The sequence below is a fragment of the Pleurodeles waltl genome, chromosome 3_1, assembly GCF_031143425.1.
Source record: "Pleurodeles waltl isolate 20211129_DDA chromosome 3_1, aPleWal1.hap1.20221129, whole genome shotgun sequence".
Lineage (NCBI taxonomy): Eukaryota > Metazoa > Chordata > Amphibia > Caudata > Salamandridae > Pleurodeles > Pleurodeles waltl.
In genome coordinates, this window is record NC_090440.1 from 1,121,664,472 (window position 1) to 1,121,691,632 (window position 27,161).

General features: G+C 42.6%; 1 protein-coding gene across 1 annotated transcript in view; it reads right to left on the minus strand.

Annotated features, from left to right (window-relative positions):
• The window catches only part of VSIG10L2 (V-set and immunoglobulin domain containing 10 like 2), a 254,873-nt gene extending 231,846 nt beyond the window's left edge, over positions 1–23,027 (minus strand). Inside the window, exon 1 of the mRNA XM_069221495.1 lies at positions 22,847–23,027. Coding sequence (XP_069077596.1) covers positions 22,847–22,925 — 79 coding nt within the window. The 5' untranslated portion in view covers positions 22,926–23,027. The remainder of the gene's footprint in view (positions 1–22,846) is intronic.
• Positions 23,028–27,161: the final 4,134 nt, after the last annotated feature.

Genomic DNA, 27,161 nt, shown 5'->3' on the forward strand with positions numbered 1-27,161 from the left:
ATACGGGTTGTGGATTCTTCTAAATGAATACATTTGAAAGAAGCATTAAAATTAGAATTTATGTTAGGGTCTTAGAAATCTCTGTCATGTATGTTCTTCTCACACAATGTCTATTTTTTCCAATTAAGTCAGTACACGTATATAACACCATGATAAATCTATAAATAAGATAATCCTATTCAGACTAAGGGGGTGATTATGACCCTGGCGGAAGGCGGAGAAGCGGCGGTAAGACCGCCAACAGGCTGGCGGTCTTTCCTCAGCGTATTATAACCATGGCGGTTACCGCCATGGTCATCCACTGATTCTCCGTTCCGCCCACCAGGGCGGAGACGACCGCCGGGCTGGAGACCTGGGTCTCCAGCCCGGCGGCCGTCACTGTACCACCAGCGGTATTTTGACCCGGCTTACCGCCGTGGATTTCCTACGGTTCGAACCGCCATGCAATCCATGGCGGTAAGCACTATCAGTACCAGGGAATTCTTTCCCTGGCACTGATAGGGGTCTCCGCCACCCCACTCCCCCACCCCAACTCCCTCCCCTACACCCCCCACCACCCCTGCCACCCCCCAAAGGTGGCAGGGCTCCCCTCCCCACCCCGACCCCCAACATAACAGAACTCACACACATCCGACACGCACGCAGGCACCACCAACACACACACGCACACACACCGACATACATGCCTACATCCACACACACAGTCAGACACGCACACCCACATACAAACATACACGCACACATCCATACAGACATACCCACAGACATACACGCACTCATTCCCAATACACGCAACACCCCCGCAAGCATACACGCACTCACACACCCCCTCTACATACACAGACGCACACCCCCATGCACCCACACAACACACAACTTACCTATTCCGTCGATCCTACGGGAGGGGATGGGAGCCATGGGGGCTGCTTCTCCGACACCACACCGCCAACAGAACACCGCCACGCCGAATCACAGGACGTGATTCGGTGGGCGGTGTTCTGTTGGCGTGGCGGTGAAGGTGGAGCCTCCTCCACTTCCCCGCCGCCCGCCAGTATGGCTGTTGGCGGCTCTCCATCAGAAAAAGGACGGAGAGCAGCCAACAGTCATAATATGCCGAGCCACAAACCGCCACTCCTGGCGGTCTTCCGCACGGCGGTCCCTCGGCGGTCTTGTAAAAAGACCGCCGAGGTTGTAATGACCCCCTAAATCTAAAAGATGGATAATGTATGCAATTCTGCTCCCTGTCCTGTGTTTTCCTGGTCTTCAGGAATTTAACTTATCATATACATTTTGTAAAGCTAGTATCATACAAGTTCAAAACTCTACACCATCAATAATCACAGTATGTGATAGTGGTTTTAAGCAATGGTAGACAGGGTTTTGACCACAAATTATATCTTCTCAAGGAAGGCGCAAAGTAGGAGAAATGTTTTTTTTTCTCTGATCTTGTCAAACCTTGCATATGTGCACTATATAGAACACGTGCAAAGTGGAAAGCGTTTTGAACTTAGTCTAAGCAGTGTTAATACTGGAAGAAGAATACCCTTCCAGTACAAAACTATGATAGATTCAGTCACACACATTTGCACTATGGTGAAAAAAGTGTGTGTGCATAGCTCGTGCCTGCAAGTTTGTGCACCAGCGCTTGGGAAGACATCAGGCACACCGTACCTTTATAAATATGGTGCTGTTCTGCTCGCTCCCTTTCATGCAAAGCAGCACAGCAACTTTAGCATGACACAATATTTAATTTGTGACCAAAACTCTCAAACATAGGATCAGTGGCCAGTCTGTGACTTATGTTCTGAAGACTGCCAAGTGCAGGGCTGGATCTAGGGTGGTCCAACCGGTGCCACCACACCAGGTGCTGACTTCGGGTTTGGGCACCGTGGTTCCAGGTATATTGTGGTTTTAAAAGCACCTGTTGCCGCGTTCCTTGCCTCCAGCATTTTTCAGGCAACAATAAATATCCCAAGATAACTCTGGTGATTAATGTTCTGCCTAGAGAGGGATCAAAGTTTTCTCTAGACGACCTCTCAAGATATCGCAGAGGGTTAAAACATAGATGTATGGTAATCACAAAACATACATTTATATCAGTGCCAGTAGATGAGAAGTGGCATAACTAATGCCATTCATAATTCTTGCCAGTGACACACATAACAAGCATGAAACTAAAACAAAAAACAAGTAACATTTCTCTCTACGCCCAAGGTATTTATCCACAATGCACGTGCTCCTCTCCCACCCACCCATTGAAAATATCATTGACTGCAAATCCTTCACACATACAAAAGGTGATGGGAGGAATGCTTTCAAATAATCTAACCACTGGCAATCTCTTGAACTAGCATTCCAAGCCACCTTTTTCACCCATTGCACCACTCTAGACAGAGGCCCACCTTATGCAAATCAGTAATGACCCTACTGCTAATGGGAACTATTCATCCTGATCTGTCAAGTAGAGTGCCCTCTAGAAGGGACCCCTGGCAAGTAGCACCCGACTGAGGAGGCCCAAATAGGCCAAAACCGGTCTTAGGTTGTTTGTGCTGTGGTTCATAGAGAACCTGGCTTGGCAGTTCATGCTGGAGTAAAACCAAGACTGATTTGCAAATGGTTGGTTCTAATCTGAGCTGGCATGGTGGTAAAAAAATAATGGATTAAATGTTACACTGAGCTATCTCCAGTAAGTAAGCTATTTCCAAGCATTTCTCACATCACATTTTGGGCCTTATTTATACTTTTTGGAGCAAAACTGCACTAAGGCAGTTTTGCACCAAAATGTTTTGCACCGGCTTGCACCATTTTTTAGCACCAGCTGGGCACCATATTTATGGAATGGTGCAAGCCGGTGCAAAGGGTAGGCTAGCTTAAAAAAAATGACGTTAGGCAGGTTTGAGTTAAAATAAATGATTCTGACCAGATTAGCATCATTTTTTGACGCTAAGGGGCATATTTATACTATGTTTGCACTGAATTAGCATCATTTTTTAAATATTCTAATTCAGTGCAAAACTAACTCCATATTTAAAATTTGGTGCTAGACCCGTCTAGCGCCACATTTATGGAGTTAAAGTCATTTTTTGGAAGTGGAAACCTACCTTGCCTTAATGAGATGCAAGGTAGGCGTTCCCGTGCAAAAAATGACTCTATTGCCTTAACGCCATATTTATACTCCCATGCAAAAATAGTGCAAAGGAGGGAGGAGGGGTCAAAAAATGGGGCAAAGCTTGCTTTGCCCCATTTTTTAAAGCCTGGGTCAGGGCAGGCGTTAGGGGACCTGTGGGCCTATTTCCATGGTGCAACACCATGGAATAAGCCCACAGGTGCCCTCCCCAGGCCCCAGGGATGCCCCCATCCACACCAGAGGGACAGCGGAGGATGGGGGACCCCATCCCAGGTTAGAACAGGTAAGATTGCATTTTATTTTTGAAAGTGCCATAGGGGCACCTGAAATGGCACAGGGTGCAATGGCCATGCCCAGGGGACCCATGTCCTCTGTGCTGGCCATTGGGTGGTGAGCATGACTCCTGCCTTTTCTAAGGCAGGAGTCATGTGGCAAAGTAGGTTTAGCACCATAAAATGACGCTAAGTCATGTTTTTTTACTCTAACCTGCCTAAAGTCATTTTTTGGTGCTAAACTCTCTTCTTCTACACTGCCAGCCCCACCCGACTAAAGTCTTTTTTTTTCCCTCTAGCCTACCCTTTCCACCGGCTTGCATCATTCCATAAATATGGTCCCCGGCTGGTGCACGGAAATGGTGCAAGCCGGTGCTAAACTTTTTGGTGCAAAACTGAGTTAGTGCAGTTTTGAAGCAAAAAGTATAAATAAGGGCCAATATTTTGTACGTTTGCAACACTTTTGCATCAAAAAATGACGTTTATGCGGCGCAAAAAAAGTATAAATCAGTGCCTTGGTGCTAGATGGGTCTACCACCAAAGTATAAATATGAAGTTAGCTTTTCACCGAATTAGAGTAAAAAAAAATGATGCTAATTCGGTGCAAACAGAGTATAAATATGCAGTAGATTATAAATATGCTCTTAAATATGGCGTTAAGGCCATAGAGTCATTTTTTGCATGGGAACGCCTAACTTGCATCTCATTAAGGCAAGGTAGGTCTCCACTTTCAAAAAATGACTTTAACTCCATAAATTTGGCGCTAGAGGGGTCTAGCACCAAAGTATATCTATGGAGTTAGTTTTGCACCGAATTAGAGTAAAAACAAATGACACTAATTTGGTGCAAACAGAGTATAAATATGCCCCTTTGTCTTTCTGGTGACTGCAATTCCTTCATACATAGTTACTCAAACTCACTTTACCAGTTTGCACTCTCTAACTTGGGACTTGCTAAGGTGACTATGTAAGTGCTGCTGAAATGTTGTGAATTTCTTAAAAGTTGAGCACAAATAACCCTTCTCCGGACTAAACCATAATTCCAGCTAGCAGTTCCCAAGAATTGTGAGTATGTACTTATGAAGAGTGTTGCATTATTGGCCACATAAAGCAGATTCAATAAAATTTAGCAGCATATCCCAAATATGCATACTTAGAATACGAATACATTGCTTGCCTATTCTGCATAGGCATGTATATTTTCTTATGCTTTCATAAGATATGCACACTTGCTTTCTAAGTGCCAATATCATATGTTCCAGGGCCTAACATACACATGTACACATTTGTTAGACATGGAAATACTATTTCATGTCTTGTACATGAGTATGTTTCTGTGGATATTGTTATTTTGAAACAGATGTTTATACATGACTTGTACCATGTGTTGGTGCTTATGTATCATTCAACTTAATTAGCAAGTGTTAGAAATGGGGTCTCTAGTTGGCAGAGGTATACACCCTTTTCCAAGTAGGGACCACAATCCTAGTCAGGGTAAGTCACACACAATCCAAATTATACTGTGCTCACCCGTTGGTAGCTTGACACTGAGCAGTCAGGCTTAACACAGAAATACACCTCACAAGTTTCGAAAAATAGATAATATTTATCTGAATACAATAAGGTAAAAATGACAAAGATCCAATAAGTACCAGTTTAAATATTACTTTTAAAGGTTTAAAGAGTCTTAATCCTTAGAAATAAACAGTTGTCTCTTTGTTACACACAGTACCTGGTATGAGTAAAAAATAACAGTGCAGGGAGACCGCAGAGGAGATAAATGGAAAAATAAGGTGGCGTGTCGAATTTTCCAGTGCAGCACAGACGATGCGTCATTTCTTTCCACACTGCAAGGGGTTTGTGTCATTTTTTGGCACGCAGTCTTATTTCCTCACTGTGATGCGGGGTATTTTGAGGCCCAGGGACAATGCAGGGAAACTTCTTGATGCGCTGGAAGAAGGCACAGGCGCTGAGTCAATCGGGTAGGTGATGTATTGAATTTTCTGTCACAGGGCAGGCGCTGCACCAAATTTCCACTCAGGAAGTCAGGCTCTATTGTTCAGATCGACTGTGTGGCGTTTCCTCGGTCGCAATGCAGGCTTTGCGTCGATTTTGGCAGGCAGTGCGTTGATTTTCAAGGCATAAGGAGTTTCCTGAAGAGTTGATGTCTTTTTGGCCCTGAGATGTCAGAAAACAGGAGGCAAGTTCAATCCAAGTCCCTGGAGAGGACTTTTGGGGAAGGCAAAGTCCTTCTCAGCAAAGTCAGAGGCCAGCAGGGCATGAGGGCAACAACAGGACAGCAGTCCTTCTTAGCAAAGCAGTCCAGATGAGTCCTCTGGGCAGCCAGGCAGTTCCTATTGACATGTTGCAGGTGTAGGTCCGGAAGTGCCCTGTGTATGTGGTTGTCTGGGTGAAATGCACAAGGGAGCTGTCAACCAGTCCAGACATTGATTGGAGGCAGGCTATAAGGCACAGGTGGTTTTTAAGTGCAGAGAAATGCTCACTTTCTAAAAGTGGCATTTCTAAAATAGTAATATAAAATCCAACCTCACCATAAAGCAGGATTTTCTATTACCATTCTGGCCATACTAAATATGACCTGGCTACCCCTTTCAGATCAGAATCTACTACTCAAAATGTATATGAGGGCAGTCCTAATACTAGTCTATGAAAGGAGCATGCCTCGAAGCAGTGGAAAAGGAAATTAGGAGTTTTTCACTACCAGGACATATAAAACACATATGTACATGTCCTGTCTTTTACCTTCACAGCACCTTGTCCTATGGTTACCCAGGGCCACCTTAGGGGTGGCTTATATGTAGAAAAAGGGCAGTTTAAGGGTTGGCAAGTACTTTCAAATGCCAAGTCGAAGTGGCAGTGAAACAGCAAACACAGGCCAAACAAAGTCAGGCCTGAGACATGGATAAGGGGCTACTGATGTGGGTGGCACAATCAGTGCTACGGGCCCACTAGTAGCATTTAATTTACATGCCCTGGGCACATGTAGTGAACTTTACTAGGGACTTATAAGTAGATCAAATATGTCAATTTGGATGAACCAATGTTACCATGTTTAAGGAAGAGAGCATATGCACTTTAGCACTGGTTAGCAGTGGTAAAGTGTGCAGAGTCCTAAAACCAGCAAAAACAGTGTGAGAAAAGTGGAGGAAGGCAGGCAAAAAATTGGGAGATGGCCACCCTAAGGCTGTCAGGTCTAACAGCAAGCATTCGTGAAAATATTATGTGCATCAGGTAGCATTTTTATCAGTTGATTCTAAAAGCATCCAAACAATGCTTTGTGAATTGCATTGAATAAGAACAGAATAATGTAGGGTATTTTTCAGACTTAAAATAATCCTCAATCTGGATTTCTCCTTTGTAAATCTAACCATTAGTATTCTATATTATCTACCTTACACAGATATTTCAGACAGACACTCCTACTAATTGTGCTGAACTGGGAATGTGACATAGGGCCAGATTTAAGAAGCCCCTTGCGCCACATTAGCATCATTTTTGTGACGCTAATGTGGTGTTAGGTTGGCAAATTTACAAAGTGGCACAATGCATGCATTGTGCCATTTTGTAAACCCTTGCGCCACATTATGCCTGCGCCAGGCATAATGTATGTATGGGGGGCGTTCCGGCGTTAGGAGACCCTAAAAATGGCACAGTGAAATGTATAAGATTCCACTGTGCCATTTCTAGCATCATTTTCAAAGTCTGCCTAAGGCAGGTGTTAAAATGAGGCTCCCATTGTTTTCAAAGGGCCTCATTTCACTTTGCAGGATTGGCGTCAACATTTTTGGATGCTAATCATGCAAAGCGCAATACTAGCGTCAACATTTTTGATGCAAGTTCCTTAATGTGCGCCATGGTGTGCTGTATCATAAATATGGAGCACACATGGTGGAGTTAGGGGGGAGCGCAATGGGACGCAAGAAAAGTGGCACATCATAACATGATGCGCCACTTTTATAAATCTACCCCGAAGGTTTGCAAAGAACTGCCAGTGGTAGTACGCTGTATTTGAACTAATGTACATCGAAAGCCTATGTTTCAAAGGATACGTTCATAGTGGGAACTTATTAGCTGACTCATGACCACCCAAACTATCCTTATTATAAGCATTTGGCATTCTAAATTGTCTACCTTCTAACGATATTTTAGACAGGAAAATCAAATTTCCACTATTAATGCTAAACTGGGAACCATGTTGAGGTCTTTATATTAGCATATCACTCCACGCATCCAGAATTATCCAATAATCAACTCTGGAGCCCAGAACCCCTAAACACCACTAACATGTCCCTCTAAATTCCTGATGGAGATCAGTGTATACTCTAGAGGTCAATGTGAGCTTGTGTGACAATGCATGACTGTAGAAACCACAGCTGGAGCCCATCACCTACTTTGGAAATATATAAAGGTTTTCAAAGACAAGTAGATACTAAACCTCAAAAGTGTAAATTGACATCACTAATAATACATAATTGTTTTTCAGCAATAACTGTGGGAGAACAATATGAAAGAGCTCATTGTGGTGTAAATCATTTTGGCCTCTGATGCTTTTCTGCAACTGATGATTTTAGGTATGGTAAGCATTCTGCCAATAGCAAACAGTTTTCAAAGCATTCAGCAAATAGAACTCTAGCAAGAGGTTCTGCAGAAGTTGGCAATGGAGGCAAATATCTTCCTGATCAATATCTATTTAATGTGATTTAACAGATGGTATGACATCTTAATTAACCATTACATTTGTAAATGTTGCAAGATAATCCTCTTAGAAGAAAATTGTTTGGTAAAGGTGACATTGCGAGATCTGCGAAATACTTAACCAGAGTCCAAACAGATGACCCTTATAAAATATTTAACACGTCCACAAAATGTTACTTTTCACCAGATTGCTTAGTCCAAAAGAACCTACCAACAGGTTTAAAACATCCATGTACAGTTCCTTGTCTTTCTTGGACCAGTTTCTCCCTGTTACTTCCATGACACATTGAGCACCCAGACGATGAGCATCTGACTCTATCACGAAATTAGGAGTGTCCCCGAAACCTTTAGAGTCGTCTCAGCTATAATTGCATCTCTTCCACACCCTCTGACAGAAATGGAATTTCATCCACTTTACCTAACAATTAAGTGAGATAAGTAAAGGGCAATGTTTCAGAGCTCTAGAACACAGTGAAACAGATTTACGAAGATGCCAGGTAGTGCAGCTCCTAAAGTTGCTGCGCTATGTTGTCAGACAAGGAGAGGGCAGGAGAGGGCCATATCTACAGAGACATGGCACTCTCCTCCTCTCAGCCTAACACTGGCCCACAATAAGGCAAGCCATGGGCCACACACACACACATCCTGGTACCATAGTACAAGGGGATCTGTGGGAGCCTAACATAGGTTTTGTACTGGAAGGATAACTGTGCTATACAAAATACAATGCTTAGATTAACTTTAAAACTTTTCTTACTTTGTACATGTGTTGTACAGTGCATCATGCATGCAATGTCAGAAAAGTAAACAGAAGTATATGTATTTCTATTTTTAACACCTGCTTTGAATTGGTGTTAATTTTTGGTGCAAAACCTCATCTAATGTTGTCAGTGTGTTGCCACAAAAAGCTTCGGTGGTAGCAAGGGAACACTCATGTACCACCCATGTAACGCCACTCTGGCACAAAGTAACACAAAGGCAAATTTCCAGTGCAAAATAAGTTTTGTGCTAGAAAGTAAATCCACAAAAATGTTTTCGGCTGATTTGTGTTACTTTTTGGATGCATACCTGGTGTAAATAATATGTAAATCTGGCCCAAAGCCAAAAGCCCATCTGTTCTTGGCAATTTATGCAATTTCATCATCTCCTCTGCAAAGTATTCTGTAATGTCCTTCGTCATCCTTTTGGGTTTCATATTCTTACGATTGTAGCTATTACAGTGTCCAAAAATTGGCTGTTCAGGAACTTCTCCAGTGTCGACCTTTTAAGATTCCCTAAATAGCTCATTCAGAAAGAATGAATCTGGATCTCAATTTATCCTACTCAATAGAAATCAAATATAATATTCAATGGGTATAATTATTTGAGCCACGTGTCTTTTGGGAACCAATGAGATGCAGATGAATCTAGTGTTGACTAAATTGTTTTCTGAGCTAAGCAACAGGGGTTGTCAGATGTCTTTTGAATTCACTATGGATTTGTTATCCTTGAAATGAAGAGCCACTACACTGCTTAGCATCTCAATGTCCTTGGTCACTAATGTGAAGAATTTGGGTAGAGCATTCCTGAATGTCTAGTTCACCACCTAGCCCCAAGTCTACACACGCACAATTCTTTACTTCTAAGATCTTTCAGCAACATAATATTCCCAGTAGGTCACCAGCACATAATGCAATAGTACTCTCAATAAGGAACTAAACATTCAGCAAAGTTGCAGAACCCAGAAAACCCTTTGGACCTCATCTTGTGGCTTCTGAGACCAATTGTATACGTATCTCCTGCCAGTCACTAAACAAAGGGGTTAATTGCATCCCCCTATGCCTGGAGTCAGACACTCTTCATAATACTGGGGCCGATATTTATACTTTTTTAGCGCTGCATTTGCGCCGCTTTTTAACGTAAAAGCGGCGCAAAAATGACAAAATACAATGATATTTTGTAAGCTTGCGCCACTTTGGCATAAAAAAATGACGCAAATGAGGTGCTAAAAAAGTATAAATATGGGCCACAATTTTATTTTGTATGTTTGCGCTGCTTTTGAGTAAAAAAATGAAGCAAATGGGGCGCAAAAAAGTATAAATATGGGCCTGGGTCTTTTGTTTTTTCAAGAGATTAAAAAAGTCTTATAGGACCACGAACACTCCACTTGCTTCACTATACTGCATGACAATATAAACGTGAATGTAGAGCCTTACAGGAGTGTGTTCTATCTTGGTAAAAGGTAGTTAACAAAGTAACTCTCTACCATGTACCAGGAAACAAATTCCCAACGTCTAGGATTTTTGATTTCCCACATAGTTACTTTTGTTGTCATTGGAAAAACATACTTGTATTGTATGGTCCCGATCTTTTAATTCAGCGTCCACCCTCGAGGCAAATGGTAGCCTTCTAAAAACACCTTAAAGTAACATAGCATAACTCCCTCTTTCATTCCTCGGATGTTCATTTTTGTTCCTTGGTAAAGAGATCAATTATACCATTCAGTTGCCATACTGCATGTTGGGATGGCTGTTCCTTTTATTGATTCCCCACTCTCCACCTTCTCCTTTGCATCCATTGTCTTACTTCATTTTCTAGTTGCTATGGAAAACCGTATACATTTTGGGCAGTTTGTGGTGAAATAAAAATCATAATTTAGTGAAATTAGTTATTATGACCTTCATCGAACTTTATTTAATCAGAGCACACAATGGTATCTTTCATGAACAAATACTTCTCCTTGTCGTGTAATAATAATTTATAGATAACACACCAGGATTGTGATAACAGAACCGGATGAACTACTCCTCCGCGAACATCAGCAACATCTACCCTAATAATCTTGTCTGACTCTATAAATGCATTTTTCTGTACTACATACAACATGTTTTACACTGGCTTTTGCTGTGATACTGGTATATAATCTGTAATTTGTATGATCCATTGGTAACTAAGCAAAATGTTCAACAAAAACATAAGCAAGGCGCCTCCTAAATATATTTGTGAAAAATGGAAAATTTGTTTAGAGGTCTGAGGTCTTCTCACTCATTATGCTGCCATATGTAGGCTATGTCACCACGATTAAACTATTTTGAAGAAATGTCCTTGTGTAAAAACTTCTATGAAAAGTAGGTGGCATACATTTTATTTTTGCATCACTATAGCAAAAATAAAAATAACTGACTTTTTCATTATTAGTTAAAAGGAGAGGAGACAAAAGTAAAAGGGGAAAGAAAATGTAACCCCTGCCAGCCTTAGAATGGTCTTCCCCAAAACCTTTTGCCTCACTCGTCCATTTTTGCTGACCTGGTTTTTGTTGGTATTGGAAATGGCCTTTTTGCAGGGTTATCCCAAACGTTTTGCCTCTGACCTCCTGTTTTTGACAGTGTGCTGCATTTCAATTTTTGATGGATTTAGGACCCTGAGCACTTTACCACTGCTGACCAATGCTAAAGTGCAAGTGCTCCCTGTCTAAATTATATTGGTGATTGGGTTATCCATGATTGGCATATTTTATTTACTAGTAAGTCCCCAGTAAAGTGCACTATGTGTGCCCAGGGCCTGTAAATCAAATGTTACTAGTGGGCATGCAGATCTGATTGTGCCACCCACATGAGTAGCCCTGTAAATATGGCTCAGGCCTGCCAGTGCAGTGTCTGTGTATGCAGTTTAAACAGACATGTCAACCTGGCAAGTGCACCCACTGGCCAGGCCCAAGCCTTCCCTTTTATTACCTGTAAGCCACCCCTAACACAGGTCTAAGGCAGCCCAAAGGGCAGGGTGCAGTGTATTTAAAAGGTAAGACAAGCACTGATGTTTTTTTTATATGTCCTGATAGTGAAATACCTCTAAATTCGTTTTTCACTATTGCAAGGACTATCTCTCCCATAGGGTAACATGGGAATTACCTTGAAATATCTTTTAAGTATAGTTTCCATTGAGAGCAGATAAAGAGTTGGAGTTTACGGTCTCTGAACTCACAATTTAAAAATACATCTTTTGGTGAAGTTGTTTTTTGAATTAGGTGTCTGCAAATGCCACTTTTAGAAAGTGGGCATTTTCTTGGTTAACCATTCTGTGCCTCTGCCTGTCTGTTGAATACAAATCTGGGTCAGGATGACAGTTGGTCTGTTTGTCATTCACTCTAGACAGTCACATTAAGGGTGCTGACGTGTGCCCTGTATATTCTGATGGCGTATTGCCAGGCTGATGGGTCTTCCTGAGCTAGATTGGTGGGAGGAGCTGATACTTGCACCTGAATAGGGCTGTGCCTGTCCTCACACAAAACAGTCTCCACCTTCCTGGAGTGTGTCTAGGGCCAGGGCAGGGAAGAGCAGTGTCTTGTGCACTACAAAGACTTCTCTTTGAAGATTGCCTTCTTCAAAGACAGAAATTTGTATAGGTACTGGACCTCTGACACCGCATATTTAAAATCCTTCTGGACTGAGGAAAATCTTCCAGGAAGAAGAGATGTGTGCTATCGGAGGGGCTGCCACTCTGCCTGTTGCTTTGTTGTGCTGGCCTGCTGCTTGCTGCTTCTGTCATGGGAGGGAGAGGACTGGACTTGGCTTTCTATATCATGCTTCCATAGGTTGTTTGAAGGCTTTGACTGAGCTTGCCTCCTGTTAAGAAGTCTCAGGGACATCAAAGACTTCATCTACCAGGGCCTTGGCTCTTCTGCTGAGACTCCTAACTTGCCAATTGGTGCCACCTCAAGTCCTTGTGCCCTTGGAAGTGCAAGCTGATGATCTGAAGAATAAAATCCATGCATCAATTTGCCAGGCCAGAAGAATCAACGCAGCACTTGTCTTGCGGCTGAAGAAATTATGCAGCGCCTACACCGTGGCTGGAGAATTGACGCAGTGCCTGTTTTGCAGCTGCAAAATCAATGCAGCGTCTGTTTCACCGCAGTCCCATCAACACAGCGCATCTGGATTTTCCACACATCGTCTCTGGGTGGCAATTTTTCATCGACCCCATACCGCAGTAAGGAATCGAGGCCGCAGGTGCAGAAATCAGTGCTTTGCCTTTCCTGCGAGGAAAGAATCAACGCATCACCTCTCCTGCCTGTAAGGAACTGCTGCATTGTCTCACCTGCAAGGAAAGAATTGACGCATCACTTCCCCTGTGCAGAAAGGAACCGACACATCGCTTTACTTTTCCGACATCTCATCACTCCTCTGGCCCACATCGTCTTTGTTTTTGATGCATCCCAGGCACTTTGTGCTAAAGGGATACATCCCTTGATTCCTATGGATTAAGACTTGTTTAAACGTTCAAAAAGTCATATCTTGACTTGTGTATGTTGGAATTTTGTTGTTTTACTCAGATAAATATTTTCTAAACTTGTGTGGAGTCTTTTTGTAGTGTTTTCACAGTGATACTGTGTGTGTGTATGTGTGTGTGTACAAATACTTTGCACATTGCCTCTGAGATAAGCCTGCCTGCCTGAGCCAAGCTACCAAGGGGGTGAGGAGGGGTTATCTTAGCTGTGTAACTTCCTTACCCTGACTAGACTGAGGGTGCCTTTTTGGACAGGGTGCACCCCCCCTAAAGTCACCATGGTAGCGCCGTATTTAAAATACAGTTCACCATGGCGGTTGTTAAGGTGACTAGCATCATAATTTTTTATGTTAGTCCGGCGCTTTGCAGGATTAGCATAAAAAATGATGACGCTAATCCTGCAAAGCACCCAGAGGCCCATTGTAATCAATGGGAGGCTCTGTTTAATGCCTGCACTTAGTAGGTGTTAAAAATGCAGATAAAAATGGTGCAAAGGAATCTTATAGATTCCTTTGCGGCATTTTTATGGCCCCCCCAGTGCCGAAATGCCCCCTTGAACACATTATGCCTAGCGTAGACATAATGTGGCACAAGGGGTTACAAAGTGACACAATGCAAGCATTGCACCACTTTGTAAATGTGGTGTGGCATTTTTCCCCTTGCAACACCACATTAGCGTAAATAAATGATGCTAATCTGGTGTTGGAATGGTGGAAGGCCAGCATAAATCTGGTCCCACATTTCTAACAGTTGGCCTCAGGATTGTGCACTTTACCACTGCTAACCAATGCTAAAGTGTGTGTGCTCACTCCCTAGGACATAACAACATTGGCTTGCATCCAATTGGCACAGTTAATTTGCTTACAATTCCCTAGTAGAGTGATACTGCGTGTACCCAGGGCCTGCAAATTAAATGTTACTCATGGACCTGCAAAAAGAACAGTTGAGGGATGAATTACTGAAAAAATCAAATATTCACCCCCCCCCCATCACAGATCTGAGTTTAATTAGTTGTTATTTTGCTATCTATACAATTCCAGTTTGGACTCAGCCATATGCAAATCAGTCTTGACCCTGCTCCCCATGGGAACAGTCCAGCCCGAACTGCCAAGCCTGGTCCTCCCTGAACCAGAAACAAGCATCCTGGGACAGGTTTCAGTGTATCACCCATCATCAGCCAGGATAGCTAAAATCTGGTAGCATAGTGAACACTGGACCCACGTCTGGGCATACCCTTCCCACTTAGGGGGACAAATGCGAAAAGAACAGATGATGGATGGAATGCTGAACACATCAAACATTCACCCCCAGTCACAGATCTGGGTTTAATCCATCTTTTTTTGCTCAGCATGACATTCCAATTTGAAGCCAGCCATATGCAAATCACTCTTGACCCTGCTCCCCATGGGAACAGTCCAGCCCAAACTGCCAGGCCTGGTTCTCCAAGAACCTGAAACAGGCATACTGGGACCTGTTTCGGGTTATCACCCATCATCAGCCAGGCTAGCTTTAATCCAGTGGCATAGCGAGCATGGTACTCATGTCTGGGCATACTTGTATCCTGGGTCACATGACTAGGTGTAGCTAGCAGTTGGTCTTTGTGTATTGCTTCCAGATAGTGAGACATCGGGGGACTAGATGTTGGCAGGGTGGCCCATCTCTGAATGGATGAGGGGAAGAAGATGTCATCTACCACACTTACACATCACAAAGACTCTGCCTCAATACACTCACAAAGGTTTTCACAACAGTCTAATGTGCCACCAGACAAGCTGTGGCCAAACAAGGGAGGCATTAAATCTCAAACACCTCCAGGGGCGGAATCTCCTACTTCAAAGCTGGGACCAGGTATAAATATTAGACCATCAGACCCAACACTTCAGTACACCTCTGGACTTGTGGAAGACTCAGAAGGACTGCTGTGTTGTTCTGCTGCAAGAAGGATGGCTATTCTGCTGCCCTGGTGTCTGTGCCCTGCTGCCTGACTGGAAAGAACTGGACCTGCATCTGAAGCCAAGCACCATCACTCCAAGGGCGAGTTAGCTGGCCTCCTCATCACAGCCTTAGGACAAAAAAAGGCCCCAATCACCTTGAACCCAGCATCTGCACAATGCATCCCCGACTCAGGGCCTCGCATCGCAGCTTATCGAAACCCCTACTGCACAACACATCGTGAACACAGGATTTCCCAAAGTTCAGCAACCAGAATTTAAGGTACTTTGATCAGCAGGCCTAACTCGGGCCCTGTATCCCGCCTGCACTCTCTCGCTGTTGGCCTAAACTTGTGACTTTGTCTCAGTCCGGTGTGCCCACAGTTGGCGCTTTTTTGCATTTAGGCACTATTTTCACCTAAATCCTTAAAATTTTATATTTCTAGTTCTACTGATTAGATATTTGTAATTTTGGTCTCAAATAACTTTTGTAACATGTTACTCTATGTTTCTAAATTGGGATGGGATTGATGTTGTGTTGTGTTTTCACTTTATTGCTGGTTGAAGTGCTGCACAAATGCTTTACACATTGCTTATAAGTTAAGCCTGACTTCTTTTGTGCAAGCTACCAGAAAGCTGAGTACAGGTTAATTTGGGGTGAGAACTTACTTCTGGTCCTGGACACAAATGAAATTACCATATTTGCTCCTGCAGTAACAGAATTTATTACATTTCAATATCCTTGTTTGTTGTACTTCAACAGACTTAGAACTCCTAAGTGTGTTCATTCAGTAGAGGTAATATTAATAAACGCATTCTTCTTTTTGTTCATCCATCCACCCATCAACTAACCTTCCAACCACACATCCACCACTCGTCCATTCATCCATTGATTGAAGAATTACAGTACCTAATTTCTGTGATCTTATCATTTATCTTTTCATGTTAATCAGATCCTGGTAGTGCAGCTGCCGCAGCACCTTCTGTGATAACCAGAAAAGGAGGGTTAAGAAGCAGTATTTTGAAAGGAGCTTTGGGTGTGCCCACATGATGTTCTTCTGTTCTCATCAATTAGATTGAGCCGAAGTTGTGTGGTTGTGTGCTGCAGCCAAAAATGTATGCATGTAGCACTTCTGTTAAGTCCTCTGTGGATTTCCCTCAGCTAAGATGCCAATTGTCTTTAAATGTAATGATGCCACTATGGAAGAGGAAATATCTCTAAAATGTTGTAATACATGTGGCTGAAATGGTTTTTCCATCACCCAAGATGGCCGCCATTGTTAAATTCAACCACAGTGCAATGATGGTGACTGGTTCATGTTTTCCTTTTAAATGCCATGTGCAGCTAACATGTCGTGAGATCCCCCCAGACGGTCTCCGAACTAAGTACACATGCTATAAAATATTCACCACTGCGATTCATGTGTATTTGATGACCTTTTTACCTCTCCCAGTCAGATTATTAAAGGGGAACCATAAAGGATGAAAAAGATGTAAATTATGTTAACCTCCATGGACCTCCTGGTCAATGTAATTACAAAAACTACAACCAATATAGAGTCTTATCTGACCATGGTTAACACCTGATGGGAATTATGTTTACTGACTAGATTTCACCTGGATAGCATTAGAAGCTATCTCTGCTTTCTTCTGGGATAATATGATTCATCAACAATACTATTATGTCCTTGCAATTAATCTTCTACACAAACACTTATCACTTTGTTCTTTTTCTAAATGTTTATAAACCTTTTACCCAATGTTATTTATTACTCATACTTAAACCTCATGGATTTTATAAATGTGAACATTTTTTTATTTTTGGCAGATGTTGTCCGGCTCAGCTGTTTGTTCTTCTGTAGGGAGGTTTTTAAAGTCTACAGTACGGTCCCATAAAACAATGATTTTTTCAGCTCATTCTAATGAGCAGTATCAAAGGTGATGTTATTTATGGATTATTTTGTAGGATCTTTTCATGACTGCTGAATGTTAAGAGTGTACTAGGTTTTACTTCTATCATGTTATTCATGTCGTCTTGTCTGTACTTGTATGATTATTTTAAAAAATTGATAAAGTTCAAAAATTAATTTGTATTTAATGGCTCATGGACATTCAAAGTGTGCGGTAAAGTTTTGAGGTGCTTCCCATTTGTACCACCACTTTACCATCATTGGGAACACCACAATTGTGTTGTTGCCTTTGTCATGCACCCAGTGCATGAGTTGAAAGCCCCCCCAACTCATCATGATCTGTATACCCCATTTAACTTTCCCCCCTAGCGGCTGGTGAGTACTTCATTTCTCCTTCACCAGCTCAGAGAATGTCACCTCATAGACCTACGTCAAGAGCAGACCTCCCTCTTCCTCCTCTGGTACCTATACCCTAATGGTGGTATCTCAGAGAGGGACTACTCCTTATACCAACACACCCTGGACCCTCACATGTGGAATGTGGTCTGAGATATGGAGTTGGAAGGTGATGCCATGTGTTCTGGGGTAAGAAGGATTACTGATCAGTGGATTGACCAGAACACTGGGAGAGGGACCATGTGGGTCCATAGGCTGCAAGCAGGCTTGAGTACCAAGACTGAAACTGACAGTGGTTGAAGGAGAGGCCATGGACAGAGGGTATGTGTTCATTGAAAGGGGGATATATATAAACAGCTGAGTATCAGATTTTGGATGAGGAAGGCCTCATGAAATGTTTGTGCTCCAATTACAATGTTGGTGGGCTTCACATCCTGTGCACCACAGCTTTTGATGAGTGTTGGTGACACATATGCAACTTTTGATGGGTCTTGGTGCTGCACCTGCCTCCCTTTTTAGTGGGTCCTAGTGACATGCTTCTCCTCCCAGGGATTCTTCTGGTCATGGGCATGCCTCCGCTTGGGTCTGTCCTGGTGGCTAGCGCATCTCTCCCAGTTTGAAGACTGGTGTCATGTGTGCTTCCCCTTTACAAGGGCCTTGGAAATATTGTTCCTTCTTTGTGGATTCATCATCCTCCCTAGCTTCCTCGTGTTAGGCAACCTAATCTCTATGTTGTGGTTGCACGCCCCCACACTTTCTTTTGGCCATAGTAACGTGTCCTCTTCTGTTACCACTATGAAATGGATGTGTGGCCTTCTCTTCTTGGTTGGTTTGTTGGTATGTATTGTCCCTGCTCCCGTTCTGCTTGTCCCTATGCTGATGGGTTCTGAGGGTGGGCCTTGAAGTTGTGGCATAACTGCAACACTATTACATGAGACATTTGTGTTTAAATGTTTCACCTCTGGACCTAAGCCTTATTGCATTCTAAAAGGGCTGCCCCGCTCCATTTACATATCAAGCCACAATATATGAAAACAGTTCTACTGCTGTAAAATGCATTTCACAATTGTTTTGATGCATCTTTTTATGCAATATGATGTATATAGCATAAGGCCATGTGCTTGAAACATACATTCAGGGTTTTGGCACAGGCCTTCTCCTGTCTCACTTTTCTACTGTATGTAGCAGACATGGAGCATCAATGAAGCTATACCTTGCGCACATCTAGTAATGGTGAGGGCTACGCCCCCGTATGTAGCATGCCTAAGTAGCATCATTAACAAATTATTCACAGGCTATGCCTGGTATGCCTTAGATTCTAGTGTGTAGCAGGTACAGGACACAGTTTTGGCAATATCATTTAGTTTGCATAGATGTCTCCCATGTATTTGTATGTAGAGGTATGTGAAGTGACTAAGGCTTGCCTATGTGGCAAACATATATGAGTGGCCTACCTCCATCCTCTCTGCATGTTTTATAAAGATGTGCTATATAATCTGTATAGAGTGCAGTATGCATTAACAGGGCTACCTGTAACTTATCATTCTAAACAACTCATTCAGGATCATCTTGATCCTATCCCTTCCTCCATTCAGAAAGTGGAAAGATCCTCCTTCTCTGTTTTCACTCCACTAGGTCAGCAACCAAATTGAGAATATTGCTAACATTATTTTTCGTGGGGATCTTCACTTTGGGAAAGCGAGGATGGCTAGCTTATAGCAGGAAGTATCTCTTGATTGACTCGTGAGTTTCTGCATTTGGGATTTGGGAGTAATGGAGCGGCGGAACACACGAGTAAATCATCAGGTAGATGACTTGATGCGTGCGACATGGATCAGTGATAGAATGCATTAATAAAGAATAGCTGATTGCTGAAGCTCATCAATCGGTGAAGATCTGCTTTCTGTTATAGGCTAGACCTATTGTGTTTGACCATTGTTCTTTGGAAACTCATTTGGCTTCAAGGACTGGGGACAATTTGCAGGAATATTCCCAAAACAAATGAATGTGCACCGAGTAGAGCAAAAGATGAACCCTTTCTCTGTATACTTTCCGAATGGGAAAACTATGGGCAAATCACCCTGCTCCCGCTACCAAAGGACAGACAATCCTTGCACAGTCCAAGGTCATGGGGGAATAAACGGAGGCCCCGGTGGTCAAAGCTCAAACTAAGCTGCCTCAGTGTTTCATCCTTTCATTGTTAATGAAATGCGGCCCGATTTTCATTTGGAGTTAACGCAGCAAGTAAACTGCAAAGACCTCAGATAAAAGCTCCATAACAATAACATATCATCACGAAGTTAATTCTAATTGTTATTAAAAATATTATGACCATTTTAATTATTATTATTGTTAAACGGATTCGAAGTAATAGTAATGGCATTAAAATATTAATAAGAACGAGAAAACAACAGTCTCAACAACAACAATAATTATAATCCCGCAAATGTTAATGATAAATGCAGTATTGCTTTTACAATTATTCATTATATCAATGCTAATCTGAAATTCATAAGCCATCATCTTGAGCCATTAGAACATATATATGATAGAACCGAAATATACCTACTTACAGTCATATTTTATGAAAATATTTAAACCAGCATGATTAATGCCACAAATACCCTAAGTTTCCTGTCTCCTCCCATACTTCCGAAAACATTCGAGTATGGGTAAGTTACAGAAAACATTGTCAGAACATTTCAGTAAGTAATAATCTTCCCTTTCCTGATCAGTTTTCTCATTGAAGTGCGGAGCCTGAACATTCTTAAAAATCCTGCTGATCATTACAAAAAAACCAGGGGGGCATATTTATATTTATTTTGCACCAAACTTGCGTCATTTTCTTTGACGCAAATTCGGTGCAAAACTAACTCCATACATATACTTTGGTGCTAGAACCATCTAGCGTCAAAGTTATGGAGTTAAAGTCCTTTTTTGGACGTGGAAACCTACCTTGCGTTTATGAGATGCAAGGTAGGCGTTCCCATGCAAAAAATGATTCTATGGCCTTAGCGCCATATTTATCCCCTGGTGCTAAAATCATGCACGGGGAAGGAGGGGGTCAAATAATAGTGCAAAGCTAGCTTTGCACCATTATTTAATGCCTGGGTCAGGGCAGGCATTAGGGGACCTGTGGGCCTATTTCAATGGTGGAACACCATGGAAGAAGCCCACAGAGTGCCCTCCTTAGGGACACCCACACCAGAGGGACAGCAGAGGATGTGGGACCCCATCCCAGGTAAGTATAGGTAAGTACAGGTAAGTATTGTTTTTTTAAGGTGCCATTGGGGACCCTGAAATGGGCCCCCCTACATGGCAATGGGTGCAGTGGGCATGGCCAGGGGACCCTGGTCCCCTGTGCTAGCCATTGGAGAGTTGGGCATGACTCCTGTCTTTTGTAAGACAGGAGTCATGTGGTATGGATGGTTTTGCGTCAGAAAATGATCCTAGGCTGGTTAGAGTCATTTTTTAAACTCTAACCTGCCAAGCGTAATTTTTTGGTGCAAAACCCCTTCTCCCATACCGCCAGCCCAATCCGGCTAACATCATTTTTTTTTTACGCTAGTCTACCCTTTGCACCGGCTTGCACCATTCCATAAATATGGTGCATGGCTGGTGCACAGAAATGGTGCAAGCCGGTGCTAAACTTTTTGTTGCAAAACTTGCTTAGTGCAGTTTTGAACCAAAAAGTATAAATATACCCGCTAGTGTCTCTTGGCAAAATCGCAGTTCATTCCCAGGGCACAATTCTACAGTTATTCACCCATAAGAATTAAAATCTCGGAGGGTCTAATTCACACAAAAACAAATTTACTCTTGCAGGCTTTCTCCTACATTTAGAGTAGAGGTATGACCTATTTTAGAATTTTCAAGACGTCCAGGAGTTCGCCTTGGGAACTGGGACTCCTATCAAAAACTGCTATTAGAATCAATTTGTGAAATTTCATTTAAACTGAAACAATACAATTTTCAAGAGCATAAAAGATCATGATTTACATGTAATCATGCATACTACTTTGACAGTAGTAAATATGTGACTTTGTTCCAGAGTGGGATTGGGCTGTGGGAAAGTCTATGAATGCCCACAAACCTGTAACTTTGTGGGTGTGCACCAAATTTCAAACAGCCAGTCCCAATCCCTAGGAGAACATTAACTCCCATTTACAAGTAAAGGGGAATATAACTGTTCACTACTGTGGGAACAGCACGAGGGTGGATGCCCACTAATAATTTAGGCTATTCATGCAACAAAACTGAATCTGGCTTTAATAACTGGGCCGGGAGCTGTGTTGTTTATGACAACAGATGACCTAAAAGACAATACAAATGCTTAATTTTCATAGCAGGCCATGTGTTGCCGCCTAGATTGTTTTTAATAAATCCCTCAAGGTTGTCCACGTAGAAGCATGTATCTCTGTACCATATGGCATCATAGCAGGCCAGGTCAAGCATGCAAAATTAAACCCATGCAAAATCATCCAGTTACATAGGCGTGCAGCTCACCTGATTATATTCACCTACACTGGAACTGTGCACAAGGGAAGACTAAATTATCTGACATTGTTCACTGAATGACATAGCAAAAAAATAGAAATTATGCGGATTAATCCTGCCTTATTAGTTCGCCATTTTTTAATTCTAACGCATAATGCTGTAAGGGGAAGTGTTACACCTCATTGGTGTCAGTTTAACACCTAAATAGAGCACTTGGCAAATGAAAGGTAAACAGTTAACCTTTTCCAATGGGTCTGTCGCTGTAAAGCACCATTTATGGCACGTTTTAGTAAGTAGCTACAAACTATTTCTTGTTGAAATCTGCATATCATGTAGCAGATGGTGTATTTTGCGGCAAGTAAGGCAAATCCACCATTTTTAAGTGCCACAGCAGCAAAATCATATAATTCCAGAATCACCCTCTATTGCACTTGAAATCCTTGTAAAAATAGAATAGAAAAAGTAATTTAGTTCAGACAAAAACTGAAGTCAAGATGATGATGTTGCCAATGATCAACATACTGATCGCTTTAGTGACCACCACTCCAAGGCAAACCCAATAGGTTGGAAACACATCAATGCCCTGAATAAGGTCCGAGGGAGAGTTGAATTGCTACTTATATTATCCATTTTCAAATAGAGGTATCAATTGTTTTTGCTACATACAATCCTATTACAACCAGCTCTTCAAAGCTCTTAGTGGCCAGCTAAAGAACATGCACAACACAATACTTACCATACACTACAGTCAGAAGAATACATGGAAAAGTCAGCAGGACCCAAAAATATGAAGCCCTTAATAACCCATAATCCATCTCTCCATGTCGCTCTTTGGATTCAGCCTGTCAGGAGCTAACGAGGAGCCCACCCGGAGAGTCCCACTGGCCGCAGAGGTGAAACTATCCTGCAGTGCTCACTTCTCACCTCAGTTTCCTAACCTCTGCGTAAGCTCCACCAGGAGATGATCTGAGCCGTATAGTGTTTCTACCTCCCTGCCAATGAGAAGCACACCCATGTAATCTCAGATTACAAAGAATTCTTCCTGATTGATCTTAAATTATTTAGCTGTTCTCCTAAAACACTGTGTTCGGTTACACACCATTGCTTCAACCGTTGTCTATAATGCAACAACCAACTGCGCACACCCAGTGCTACAGCTGGTACTTCACCTCCTACTGAAACTGCAAGTTTAAACTTTCCATACATTTTTAAATATCTCAAAGACCCATATTATTTTCCTTACAAATTCCACTTGTTGTGATGAGAACAAATGAGATAAAGTCCATGGTGGACAAACTACCAATAATTAAGTCTCAACCATCGCAAAAAAAGCTTAGCAAGAAAATGGGGAACAAAAATACGGTGAAGGTCAGCGGACTCCGATAGACATAGGTTTTTAATATTTACCTCCTCATATATGTACTTTGATTATATTAATTTATCTGCTTCAAGGTATATATGTGGAGTTAAGAGAAGTAAATATATACTTACCAATATATACTTACCTTTACAACACTTTGGTAGTTCATATCCTGGCACCGATTTTAGTCTGGCAGGATATATTCTTTGTTTGATATTCTAACATACAGTCCTCTGATGAGGATAGCATTCTGCCATATTCTAAAAGACACACGGATTGCATCGATTCATTTAATCGATTTCCATTGGTGTTTCCTCAAACCCTTTGAACAGTGACAGGAGAACGTTTAAAACCATCTGTCAAGTAAGATGTCCTTTTTATAACCAAACCCTGATGTGGTAGAACCGTTCAATGACTGATTTCAGTATGTATGCGTAATAGAGATTCAGATATATGTGATTTCTGAAGAACTACTGAAAACGTTAATTTCATTTTACCAGGCTTTCGCTCTGTGAACATTGTCAAATTAGTCAGTTTTCAGCGCGTGTTGCACGATTCTGATACTGGCGTGTCATCTACCAGTACAAAGGATGATCTTAGCATCAACTTTCGTATGCATGAGGTTTCTGACATAGACCATGGTGATAGCTATTGATGGCGGACAGGAATGAAAATAACTGGTGTTACACCACATTTGTATAGTCTTAACCAATATACCTACCCTTTTCACCACTCTTTATTCCTTCATTTACCGTAATTGTAGCCAACACCAAAGCCTAGACATATCCAGTCCTAAGTAAATCCTTAGTTCAGTCCTAAACCTCACACTAGCCATTTCATCTTCCCATGTAGCAAGCCTTCACACCTTCCTTTACTCTTATCCTTGTTGTAACTGATATCTAGATATGATCCAACTCATCAGCCCCTGCCCCGTGCCCATCAGTGATGTACGCCTGCCGTACAGCACTAATGGCAGTCACCCATCGGGTGACATTTTTTTTTTAGGGAGGCATTGCTGGAAAGTGCAGAGTCTCCTGTTTCCAGTGCTTGCTCACTCAAAGGAATTCCTCTGGGTGGACAGTGATTGTGCACCAATCCAGGAGTAGGAATCCCTACTGGACACCTAAGGATGTTTCTATTTTTGGGGGAGGGATGGAGATCAGCACCCCTGGTGTTGTCAACATCCCCAGGGGGCATACATAAATCTTTAATATCTTTCCTTCCGTGAAGGGTGGGTCATTTGGGCACCCAATCAAGACGTGGTCGGCCCACCCAGGGAATAGGAAATAATAATAGCCATCTGTTTTTTGTCACTCCTACACAGGGGATTTGTACTGTTTTGGTCCACAAACTGGGCAAAAACTTCGACACAAACATGACCTGTTTGCCACGGATTCCTGTTTGGGGTTCACTGCATCTAATATGACCCCATGACCTCTGGAATCTCACCACACAGCAGGGAAGCTTTTTTTAGGCACGATCGGACTGCTAGAACCTGACTCAGGGTTCACAATGTAATTTGATTAGCCCGCTATTGCCAAATATGTGCTTTTTGCACACTTAAAATATTTTTAGTTTTATCAATGTTTTATCAATGTTATTTTATAGGTTTAGTGTTATCCAAGACCTTTTGATTTCACTCTAGGTGTGTGTCTATCATACTTACCTATAAAGTCACCCTTCTTCATCCATCAGTCTTTTATTGTATCACTCACATTTTCTTCTGACCATTACAGCGTGCACCCTGATGCAATGGGTGAGACAACTTCTACCATTGCTTAGCTTTATTGTGAATGATGGCACTTTATTTATAATGGGTCTTTTAGCCGGCCCTCTTTATCCATTTGTTTTTTTGCGTCATTGACATTTGCCTTCGCCCCACAGCTGTATATAGTATGGGGAAATGGGTCAGCAACTTTAGCCATTCACTGTATGTGATCACATTCGATATAGAAAGGCACTTTCTTCAGCCAGCACTTTCCTTCCATTGGACTTCTTGTATGATTGACATTTTCTGTTGACCCACAGCAGCATGGGTTGTTGCGCCAGCCCACTTTAGCCAATGGTTAATTTTATTGTGAGGGATTGCATTGCAAGAAGCTGTTGTTTTTCTTTATTTGTTAATTGATTCAGTTGTATTTCCTGTCTCTATCGCTTTTGTAGTACACGTTCAGTTGCACAGCATTATTTTGTAATTTAATTTCAACTGATATCACATAGCATTCTCAGTGCATTCCTAAGGACACCTCTGCATTCTACCTGACCCACAGTATTGCAGTAGTTTTAGTTATTTAACAGAGATAGGGCCTGATTCTAACTTTGGAGGACGGTGTTAAACCGTCCCAAAAGTGGCGGATATACCACCTACCGTATTACGAGTTCCATAGGATATAATGGACTCGTAATACGGTAGGTGGTATATCCGCCACTTTTGGGACGGTTTAACACCGTCCTCCAAAGTTAGAATCAGGCCCATAGTGTCTTATTGGATGGTTGCTTCTTAGGCCCTAACTCAAACAATGGAGGAGAGCTCTGAGGGAAGTTCTGATACTGAGCCTGTGTTCATGGTAGAAGATCATGGATCAGAATCTTGAAGTGATTTTTCGGTTGGCAGAGTCCCATCCGATGAGGACTCATCTTCCACTGATTCTGCAGAACTAAGCCGTGGCAGTCACGATAACCTTTCACAAGCACCATCTGTGAAGCTGAGAGATACTGGCAGTGTAGCCCAATCCAGAGTGCAGGCAAATAACGTATGTCACACAATAAGAGTGCTCACCTTGCTGCCCTCTAATAGGTTTCAGGCAGAAAGTCCCCAATTTACCACGGATACTGGATGTAAAGTCAATACCTCTCCAGCTACCGGCCTACATGTAGAGGCACTCAAAGCCTCATCAACTTTACCTAGAAGTATGCTAGGGGCCCTGGTGGGGCAGATAGAGGGGCCCCCAATACTACCCAAGATGGGTGGCCTGGAAAGTGTGCCCTGCAGCCCCAACTAGCATACTCCAGAAAGAAGTGTTTGGCAGCCCACAGCCTCAACAGAACAAAGTTAGCTTTTCTCCCACCATGCAGGCTTATGATCACCTGCCTATGGGGGGCCTCTATGTATTGTAACAACCAGTGAAACGCACAGGACCTGCACCCCACAGAGATCATTGGCGGGCTCGGTTGGTGTGCAGAGAATATGCGGACCCAAACCCATCACAGCCTTCCATGAATGCTTCATTGGGCCCTTGGGAGACCCGACTATACCTGTGCTCATGACACTCTGACCAGATGGGGTTCTGGGGACTGCTCTCAATGCAAGGAGACATCTACTAAGCAGTGCCTTAGCTTGAATGGCGCTCATAGGAGTGACCAAACCAAACAACTGTCAACCGTCTCTCCAGGCCCTCACAGACTATCACAAGGACCTTGGTTGGCAGGAACAGAGGCCACTGCCAGCCACCAGTGGCTGCAAGGTGGCATGCTCGGGAGCCCCATGAGAGACTGACACACCAAGTAGGGAACACCAAAAGCCCTGATGGGCCCACACAGCTCTTGTCCCACCCACCGCTGCCACAGCAGCTACCCAGACAAGCAGGCCAATAAAGCTCCGACCTGGTCCACAGTATCCACATGAGGACGTCATGGTGCCGGAGATCACTCCGTGCCATGACACACATATTGGGTCTCCCTGGGATCCTAC